At 50.3% G+C, this 10,598-nt stretch overlaps 1 protein-coding gene across 6 annotated transcripts in view; it reads left to right on the forward strand.

Annotated features, from left to right (window-relative positions):
- Kiaa0319l (KIAA0319 like) overlaps positions 1–9,423 on the forward strand; it is a 104,902-nt gene extending 95,479 nt beyond the window's left edge. For all 6 annotated transcript variants that reach the window (XM_016009420.3, XM_016009419.3, XM_042271881.2 and 3 more), the window contains 5 exons: positions 1,666–1,808; positions 2,599–2,721; positions 3,107–3,197; positions 4,117–4,208; positions 8,337–9,423. In XM_016009420.3, coding sequence (XP_015864906.3) covers positions 1,666–1,808; positions 2,599–2,721; positions 3,107–3,197; positions 4,117–4,208; positions 8,337–8,524 — 637 coding nt within the window. In that variant the 3' untranslated portion in view covers positions 8,525–9,423. The remainder of the gene's footprint in view (positions 1–1,665; positions 1,809–2,598; positions 2,722–3,106; positions 3,198–4,116; positions 4,209–8,336) is intronic.
- Positions 9,424–10,598: the final 1,175 nt, after the last annotated feature.

A 10,598-nucleotide genomic window follows, 5' to 3' on the forward strand; every position in this document is an offset into this window, starting at 1 on the left:
TGTCTAGGGAGCAGACTAGGGCAAACAGCTGCTTAGATCATCCAAGTTGTTGGGGACTGGCTGGGTAGAAGTGTTCACACCATCATTGCAGGTGGGCAGAGGTGAGGATTTCAGGAGGGGCTCTGTCTCCAGCCTTCCACACCAGTGGGTATCCTGGGAAGCATGGGAACTACTTCTTCCCTCAACCTGCTGATCACCCATGAAAACTCTAGTGCTCAGTTTATAGCATTGGTGCTGAGGGTTAAACGTGACCGTATGGGCCCCAGAGGTGGCTCAGTAGGAAAAGGAGATTGCCGCTAAACTTGATGACCTGAGTTCAATCCCTAGGACTCACATGATGGAAAAAGAGAACCAGTTTCCACAAGTTGCCCTTTGAGGTCCACACACATCCACACACAAATTAGTGTAGTAAAAAATTTAATAAGGTATTTGTGCAAATCATAACATGTAGTGCTCGATCAGAAGTGGTACGGTTTGCTTTTCATTTTGAGACAGGGTCTCACTGTGTAGACCCTCCTCTGACCTGTAAAATGCTATGTAGACTAGAACTCACAGAGGTCCCCCTGCTAGGATTAAAGGTGTGTTTCACCACCCTGGCTACTACTTATTTCTGCAAGTTTATTTTGAGACATGCTGGATTGAGGCATCTCTGGAAGATCTGGGGTCTCTAATCTCAGCAAGTTTCTGCTGACACAAATTAGTTGCTATTGGTCCTGTGGGAAAGGAGATAAAGACGTGAGGGTTATTGGTAGACGCAAAAATAAAAGCTGTACACATGGATTATCGGAGGAAATGGTAAGAAATGAATCCCCATTTTTATGTAAAGGTTGAATCGAGTCTGGAATTTGCAGGGGGCCCCGTTGTTAGCTTTACTTTGTAGTAGCTTTTAGTCAATGACAGTACAGCCCAAACTTTATGTCATGTCATACTTGGACGATGCTGCAATACTTTCAGATAGCTTGTCCTGGAAGCAGCTGGGCCAGGGCCTCTGGGATACTTAGGCACCTCAGCCACCCTACACGCTAAGGGGTCAGTACCTTGGGCATACCTATAAATCCACGCTGCCGAGGTTTGCTTTGTGACACTAAGGAGCAGGCCATCAGAGATGAAGTTAAGGCCGAGGGAACAGACCTGAGTTCAGATGACAGACAGAAAACAGACTCTGGGCTTGGAGTGCTGTCATTTGAGACCCTACTGCGTAGGGTCTATTTGCTTCACAGTAACAGTTGTTTGGCTTATGGGCCATCTTTCTAGCAGTTTGCAAAGTGCTGTGGTTTGCTTTATTAATAACCCAGGCACAAAGCCAGCTCCGCTGTGGTCTTAGCTAGCAAAGGCTGGGAGCAGGGATAGGGTGTCATGGAACCCTACTCTTCTCGCCCTCCTGCTGGCTGTTGGGACCAGAGTCTCTGGTACTCAGGGTATTTTTAAAAATGTAAGCTTTAGGTGTAACAGGGTGGGGATCTGGCTCTGCTGTAACTGTGTGACCCTGGACAAGTGAGTCAGCTCCTCTGGGCCCATGCTGTCCCCTGTAACTTGAAGGTGGGACAGACAGCATCTTTCTCACAGGCTGAGCACTGTGTCTCCAGATACAAGGTGTTGAGTGGAGGAGGCTGTGGCTGCTGCTGTGGACCACCCCAGCACACCCACTGTTGTCTGTCTCTACAGCACCAAGATGCTATTTTTCGTTCAGAATGAGCCTCCCCACCAGCTCTTCAAAGGCCATGAGGTGGCAGCCATGCTCAAGAGTGAGCTGCGGAAGCAGAAGGCCGACTTCCTGATCTTCAGAGCCCTGGAGATCAACACTGTCAGTGAGTCGTGGGGGGCTGGGAGCAAAACCCTGCTGCAAACAACCTTCCCCCAGGAGGTTCTCACCCCAGGGCCCACAGGCCCCAGACAGTGCTCAGGGGTACTGTGAGCCTGAGGAAGAAAATGGTTGTATCTTCCGTTTTTTATCCAACCCTGCCTCCAAATTCACCATCACCCTCAGTTTTGAAGGCAGGCAGTATTAACGGAGCTGGTGACTCTGAGGCCAAGGAACTGAGAGTTAGTCGGCCTCACACTGCACTGCAAGAGCATTTGCACCCGGCACTGCTGGGGATTAGCTGTGTTGGACCCATGGAGCCTCCTTATTGTTAGAGACACATCAAGACGGGCGTGGGGGCGCACGCCTTTACTCCCAGCACTCGGAAGGCAGAGGCAGGCTGATCTCTGTGAGTTCGAGGCCAGCCTGGTCTACAGAGCGAGATCCAGGACAGGCACCAAAACTACACAGAGAAACCCTGTCTCAAAAAACCAAAAAATAAAATAAATAAAATGAAATAGATACACATCTACTGTAGAAAATTTAGGCTCTTAAAGATTTCAAAATTAATCTAATATTTTATGTATCATTTCTGGAATTACATTACTCTGAAGAGGAGGCATACAGGATTGCGGGTCACTGGTATAGACAGCAAGGGAGACTCGTGGGAACTGTTTGACCAGGGTCTGGCACCTGCCTATCACGTGAAGCCACCATGACCAAGGGACTTGAGTTTTCACGAGCTCTGGAGCTGGTTGTCCTGGCTCTGACTTCTCCCTCTTTCCCACTACCTTCAGCATGTCAGCTGAACTGTTCTGACCATGGCCACTGTGACTCGTTCACCAAGCGCTGTATCTGTGACCCATTTTGGATGGAGAATTTCATCAAGGTGCAGCTGAGGGATGGAGACAGCAACTGCGGTGAGCGTGTGTGGCTTCGTGCCAGCCAGCTTGGCTGCAGAACGGCGTTGTGCTGCGGGGGTGGTGGTGTTCAAGGCAGATGAGCAGGCAGGAGAACTCTGCATTTTCTGTTTGCAGAGGACTCTTTCCTCCCTCCCTCCCTCCATACTTGCTAAATGTGAGCAGAGGGTTCTGGAGCAGGCAGAGCAGCTGCACGCTGTGGCCTCATGGAAACCCACAGTCTCCACCTCAAAGTTGTGGCCCTGCACACTGCAGGGCCCAGAGCACTGCTGGAGCGGGCCTGGGACACAGGGGTGCTTTAGAAGCTGGTGAGCTCCCACTCACTACCCCCAGGGAGCCAGGCACAGTCCACCCATGGTGAAGCCACCACTTTTTCTCTTTGCAGAATGGAGTGTGCTGTATGTGATTATTGCGACCTTTGTTATTGTTGTTGCCTTGGGAATCCTGTCTTGGACTACTATCTGTTGTTGCAAGAGGTAAGGGGTGCAGAAGCACTGTCCTCATTTAAGGGGTGTCACTGCCGAGACTTGCAAGGTGGGGACCCTGGTGGGGGTGTGGCTGGGTGCATGTCCTTTGAAGTGCTATGACCTATCCTCACACCTGGACACACCTGGACACACTTATAGACTTGAGTTCATGATTGGTAGTTCTAGTTTGTCTCTTTGTTTTTACTTGAGACAGCCTACTGAGCTACGTTAATTATTTCATGGTTACATTTATTATGTTTTTCATTGTTAAAGCATGACTTCAAGATAAGGGCATAGCTCAGTGGTAGAACACTTGCCTGGCATGTTCCAGACTTTAATGTGCTTTGCTACTAACTGAACCACAGGTATGATTTTTGTGTGTCATGAAAATGTTCAGAAGGCATTATCTTTTTTATACCACCAACAGCCTTCTCCCAATCCACACATAAGGAAACCCAGGCTTAACATAATCACCTGAGGGCGGTTTGAGAGGGCTGCGACTGACATATTGCCTTATTTAAAAAAGTGTGGTTTTTAAAACCTCCAGCAGCCAGATAACCCATCAGCAGCTCCCCGTTACACTGCTTCTCCCCGTCACACTGCTTCTCCACGTCACACTGCTTCTCCCGTCACAATGCTTCTCCCGTCACACTGCTTCTCCCGTCACACTGCTTCTCCCGTCACACTGCTTCTCCCCGTCACACTGCTTCTCCCCGTCACGCCCTCCAGCCTTGCTGTTGTCCCTATGCTTTCTAAGCAGCCGTCCTGATGGGCCTCGTGTGGTAAGCCCACCCCAAGGTGGTCACAGCTCCCTTGATTTCTCAGGTTACCCCCTGCTCTGGCTGAGAAGTGAGGAGAGGTGCTGTGCATGTGCAGCCCAGCCTCACAGACCTCCTTCCTGAGCAGAGACGGGGGTTGTGTTTTTTAGGCAAAAAGGAAAACCCAAGAGGAAAAGCAGATACAAGATCCTGGATGCCACTGATCAGGAGAGCCTGGAGCTGAAGCCGACCTCCCGAGCAGGTAGGACTCCGGGAGCCGGTGCTGAGGGGCCAGACCGAGTGCTCATTCCCCATGTTCCTTCCCCCTCACGCTCCTTCGCCTGCTCATCGCAGGTTTGCTTCTCGCTCAGTGTCCCTGTGTCAGGATCAGCAGCCTCGGTCTTGAACCTGAGCAGTCCGTCCTTTCTGGGCAGAGACCAGATCGTAACTTGCTTTTCCTGTAACCTCCTACCCCATCCTTCTCATGAGGCACATCCCCAGCTGTTTCCTGATATCTGTGGGTGCTGGGCAGTCAGGTGCCTCCCACTGGGACTCCTGCCTGCTACACAAGCCCTTCCTGGACTGAGCATTGGGGCCGGAAGAGTTAGGGTGCATCATGGGCCTCTCTCCCTTGAGGCTGATTATTAGATGGGATTCTCTCATGAGGGCCACAGGACAGGTGGTCTGTCTGTGGGAGCCACTCTCCATGTAAGCCACTTCTAAACTGTTTTACAGAAAACATTTATTAAACACCCTCTGCTTAAAGCTTTGTGTTGGAAGAGGCTGTGGTGGACACAGGCCTAAGACCTTTTGCCCTCAGAGAGGACTACAGAGAAGGGTGTCCATGAGCAGCTGGGCTCTGCCCCAGGCAGCTCCACTGTGAGCGCTGCGTCTCCAGTGAACCTAGGCTGTCAGAGCAGCGCTCGCACGTGTGTAACTGGCTCCCCTCGTGGCCAGTGTGACCCCATCACTCTACTCCTGACCGTGTTTCCTTCATAACTCTTCCTGGCTTGGTTACTGGCCTCTGTGTCTATTGACTTTCAGGGGCCATCCATCTTGGGCATTTCCAACCTGTTCTGATCAGGTTCTGCTGCTTCATGTTCAGAAAGTTTATTTCTCACCCTATTTACCCTTCCAAAATCACACTCACAGCTATACAGAATGATAGTGAAAAGTCTTAATGAAGGAGTTCATGGAAGGCCTGAGATGCTCAGCAGGTAAAGGTGCAGCGGTAAAGGCACCGGCCACCAATTTTGATAACCTGCATTCAGGCCCCAGGCCCTACCTAGTGAAAGGAGTGTGTAAGCGTGCATACTCTCACACACTCATAGCAGGGAAGCGGAAAGGGAAGAAAGGAGAGAGTTTAAAAATTAGAAAAGTAACAGTGAAGCTGGGTGTGAAGGACGAGTAGCAGCAAATCTGTCCACAGCACTGCAGACAGAGACAATGTGGTGAGGCCACACTGCATGGGGGGCAGAGGGCATTTAGGGAGGGGGATGAAAGCTATATACACTGGTCAATCGAGCCGGAGTGAGTGACCCATGGCTGGATAGGTGAGCGGGTCTTTGCTGGGGTGCCCTCTAAGAGTACTGGGGTGTCTTACTTGGGCTGAGGGCTGAGCATCTGTCTGGGTGGTAACAAGATGCTGTAAGTACAGTGAGTCTAGCCTGCTACATGCTGTCACTAAAGGAGAAGCTGCAGGTCGGGAGCCTGGTCTGAGCGGTGACAGTGCAGAGGAGCAGACTGGGTGAAGGCTGAATCCTGCCTAGCTGTTGACAGAATCAGGACAGCTGTTACCAGGACTGTTAGGCAGAGAATGGTCAGGACTGAAAGATGGGATTCTATTTGCCAGTGAGGATCAGCACCTCAAAAGTGGAACACAGCACTCAAGATGGGCTGTGTCATAAGTCACAACTCCAGAGACCCTCACAGCTGCCTACAGGGCTGGTAGAATGGGTGATGGCTGTAGAGGTAGGATGGGGAAACTGCCCTATGAATCTTGAAGCCTTTTTCAAAATTGAGTCAGAAAAGATAACCTGAGGCCGGGTGGTGGTGGTGTACACCTTTAATCACAGCCCTCAGCTAGGCGCATCTCTGTGAGTTCAAGGCCAGCCTGGTCTACAGAACGAGATCCAGGACAGGCACCAAAACTACACAGAGAAACCCTGTCTCAAAAAACCAAGACAAAAAAACAAAGATAACCTGAAGGGGTGGACAGAGGGCCAAGACTCACCAGACTGCATGCAGGGCAGGGCCTGGTGGTAAAATCCTAGGAGTAGGGAGTGTCATGAAGGGGAGCTGCAGGGGTGAGGTGCTGACAGCAGCAGGTTTATATCTGCTTTTGTTCCTTCTATTACAGCAGGCTGAACCAAATGAAATTACTTTTTTTTGAGACAGGGTTTCTCTGTGTAGCTCTGGCTGTCCTTGAACTCACTCTGTAGACCAGGCTGGCCTCAACTCACAGAGATCCGCCTGCCTCTGCCTCCTGAGTGCTGGGATTAAAGGCGTGCGCCACCACCGCCTAGTAAAAATTACTTTTCATCACCCACAAAAGTGGCAATTCTATGTGGCTCAACCTAGTTTGTCAGAAAATTGGAAATACAGCATGTGGAATCTTTGTAAGGGAACACACCTAAGAAATCAGCCCCTGGCCCTCCCTTGGTGCTACCATCCAGGCAGAGCCCAAGTTAATAGTATCTTAGAGTCAGACTGCAAACGGTGCCATGTGCTGGGCTGCTTTTGCCCACATTCCTTACAGCCGATCTGCACCTAGTCATTACTGACAGGTATATATTTACTGATCAGTTATACTGTTCATCACTGTTTTTGGAGAGAGCGAGCGGGCGCACGCACACACACACACACACCCCTCTTATTGTATTGAGGGCAGACTCAGGAGTCCCAGCGAAGTGTGTTCAGTTTTCAGACTCTCCCCGCCCCCCTCTGTCATTTTCAGTGGGTGAGGTACATGAGCAGGAGGTGGCAGACAAGTGCCGGGTGAGAGCGGGGCTGCCCAGCCAGGGAGGGATCTCCTTAAAGGCCATTGTCCTTTGCTGTGGGGAAGAGAAGAGAGACTGTGTGGGGACGGGAAGTGAATGCTCGCAGTCTGCAGTAGAAGGGACAGCATTTATGGGACCTCCATTGCCACTGCTCCCACCAGTGCCCTTCTGTGGCTCTGGAAGTGACTGCAGGCATATCCCAGGACTGTATCCCGTGGAATGGTGGGCCTTAGTCCACTGCATGACCAAAACAGCATGGGGATGAGGTCCACAGCAGGGTGTGATCCTTGAGTGTGAGTGGTCAGGGTCTTAATAGTCAGCCTTGGGAGACCAGAGAGCACTCACAGCTATCAATCAGGCTGGCCACCAATCCTTTCAAGATGTCATCGATGTTTAGGATGGATGGCGAATTTGTGGACTGAAGTACAACTCACCTGACAGCCGCCACTTTTTAAAATTCTGATTGGACACGAGAGGGCCTGGGAACTGAACCCAGGTCCTCTGGAACATCAGTCAGTGCTCTTAACCACTGAGCCACCTCTCCTCTTAGCCCCCACTTTTAACAGATGGGAAGCGAGTTCCCGTGGCTGGGAAGTGCCATTGTCTAGAACACAGCTGGAGTGTTGGCCATTCCTACTTGCAATCATCTCTTTGGAATGGGATGTACCCTAAAGCTGTTGGCAAACAACAGGTCTTCCCTGTGGCCTCTACAGTGAGAGAAAAGCTGTGGAGGTGACTGCTGTGGTCTTTAGTCTCAGCTTTATGGATTTTTTTAATTCTTTGTGTGTAATTGTGTATATCTGCACGAGGGTACATCCCCATGACCATGGAATCCAGAGGTGTCAGATTCCCTGGAGCTGTAGTTACAGAAACCACATGTTGTGGGTGCTGGAAATTAAATTCAGGCCCTCTAGAAGAGAAGCAACTACTGCTCTTAACTGCTGAGCTCCAAAATACTTCCTAAAGAACTTGGTGTGTTCTGATAAAGTAGCTGCTCAGGAATGTCTCTGAGTGAGGGTCCCACTGTTCTTAAAATTTTTTATCTGTCTGTCTGTCTGTCTATCTATCTATCTATCTATCTATCTATCAATCATCTATCTATTCTGAGACAGGGTCTCACGATGTAGCTCTTTGTCCAGGGACATAAGTACTGTCTGAAGGAGAACACACCACTGGGTCACAACAACCGAAGCTCAGGGGTGTAGGAAAGTCCAGGTCTCATCTCCAGACTGTTGCTCTCTGGACTCTTCTAGGCAGCCCAGACCCTCCTCCCACCTGCCCTTCCTGCAGGATACCTGGCCTTCCCTGTTTCATATCCAGGTAGAGATATGGATGGGCTGTGACACAGGCCTTGGAAGGTCTCTCTGACGGTGGGCTTATCTTCTTGGCAGGCAGCAAACAGAAAGGCCCCACGCTGAGCAGCAGCCTGATGCACTCGGAGTCGGAGCTGGACAGCGATGATGCCATCTTCACATGGCCAGACCGAGAGAAAGGCAAGCTCCTGCATGGTCAGAATGGATCGGTGCCAAATGGGCAAACGCCATTGAAGACCAGGAGCCCACGGGAGGAGATCTTATAGCTCCTTGGTCTGTCTCATCCAACTGGGCCTCAGTGCCTGAGCCAGAGCAGCTCTAGGCTGGTTCCTGACCTTCTGGGTCTGAGGGCAGCTGCTCTCCCAGCATGTGCTGGTCACTCCATCCCAACAGCCCCCCTCAGAACTGCTGGTACTTGAATCCACAGATACTTTATAGGAACCCCTGAATGAAGCTGTGAATGGAAGAGGTTTCCTCTATAACCCTATGTGGTAGGCCCCCCCTCAAATATCCTCATCTCAGGGCCTTTTTGCACACACCTCCCTGCCCCCTGCCCGAGAGCAGTGCAGCTGAGCCCAGAACCCAGGGCCACCAGCCTAGCCCTCGGCATATTCTTTGTTTCTCTGGGACAGTGTGCCCTGCCTTCCCCAGCCAAGAGAGATCCCTGCCCACCACTGATGCTGCCTGGCCCCCAGCTCAAGAGCTGGCTTGTGTCCTGACTGTAGCAGGGATGTCGGGGGCTGCTGGGGACGACCAGCACCTGCTTCCAGGCTCAGGCCACCCCTCGTTCTCCCAGAGGAGACAGCCACAGACAGAGTGGAACTCTGTGGCATTTGAGTGCATGTGTGTGACTGCCCCACTGTGATCCCTTCCATGTCTCTCCACCCGTGTCTTTTTCTGTGTCCTTTGCACGCGTGAGTGCTTGAGTGTATGTGTACCAGTTCCTTATAGGTCTCTTGGCTGCTCTCAAAGCAACTCTAACTTGGAGACTTTCAGCTCCTTGAAAGACTATTAATCCCTCTGGCCCTGTCACCAGTTCCTCAGCCATGGTGTCAGGCAGTTGAGGAATCAGAGTTTCAGGGAGAGTGACTTTTTAAAAAGGACTTACAATTTCTACTACTGCACTATCTGTTGTGAGATAATTAAACATGCTATTTAATTGTGAGGTTGTGCTATTTCATGCTATATCCATGCCTGCACTGCAGGCCCATCAGTGGTGTAGACCTGCCTGTGAGGTCATCCTCCTGAAACCTGCCTCAGCACATTGGCTGTGGTACAGGGCTCCAGCCTGCCATGGTAGGTGGGCTTGTGCTATGAGATGCTCTCTGATTTGACCTTTTGTTACACAAAAGTGACTTCTGTCCACCTGTAACCAAGCTGAGTCCTAAGGTCCAGGATGTATTAAGGATTTTGGGGCAATGCTGTTCCTTTTTGAGTTCCCGCATGAACTAAATGAATGTACCCACTGTCATATAGCCCAGTCCTGTCACAGAGGCTGGAAAGCACGTCTCAGTGTATCACAACTGACAGTGACTCTACCCAATACCATGGGAACAGCCATGGCACAAAAGGCTGACAAGCTAACAGCTGAGTGTGAACAGGGGAAGGTGAACATATGGTTATCACTCCTGAGTACCTGAGTGTCCACAAATAATCCTTTTTTTTTTTTAAGATTTATTTATTACATATACATATACAGTGTCCTGCCTGCATGTGTCCCTGCATGCCAGAAGAGGGCACCAGATCTCATTACAGATGGTTGTGAGCCGCCATGTGGTTGCTGGGAATTGAACTCAGGACCTCTGGAAGAGCAGCCATTGCTCTTAACCACTGAGCCATCTCTCCAGCCCCAATAATCCCTTCTGTATGGAGTCTAAAGTACTGGCTAAGAAGAGATAAGCGTGATTATGTAAGATCATTCTATAGGAGAATGTTCATACTTTTTACACTTTAAGTCAGGTTGTTCCATGTTGTAAATATTTTGAGAAAACCCCTAAAATATCAGGACAAGAATTTATAGCTACTTAAACACCAGCCAAGGGAAATTATTTCAACCAACCAATCAGAAAGCAGGACTAGAACCAGGGGTAGTGGTGCCATGCCTATAATCCATCATTCAAAGGGCCACGGTAAAAGTGCCATGAGTTTGAGGCCAGGCTTGGGCACACAGAGAGACCTTACTTCAAGAAGAAATGAACTGGAAAGTTCATTAAAGAGCACTTGCTGCTCTTGCAGAGGACTGGAGTTCAGACCCCAGCGACCACACTGGGTGGCTTACCTAGGACTCCAACTCCAAAGGGAGCTTCTGGTATCCACACACACACCTTTAAAAACAAACAC

Source organism: Peromyscus maniculatus, chromosome 2 (assembly GCF_049852395.1).
Source record: "Peromyscus maniculatus bairdii isolate BWxNUB_F1_BW_parent chromosome 2, HU_Pman_BW_mat_3.1, whole genome shotgun sequence".
In the NCBI taxonomy this organism is placed as follows: domain Eukaryota; kingdom Metazoa; phylum Chordata; class Mammalia; order Rodentia; family Cricetidae; genus Peromyscus; species Peromyscus maniculatus.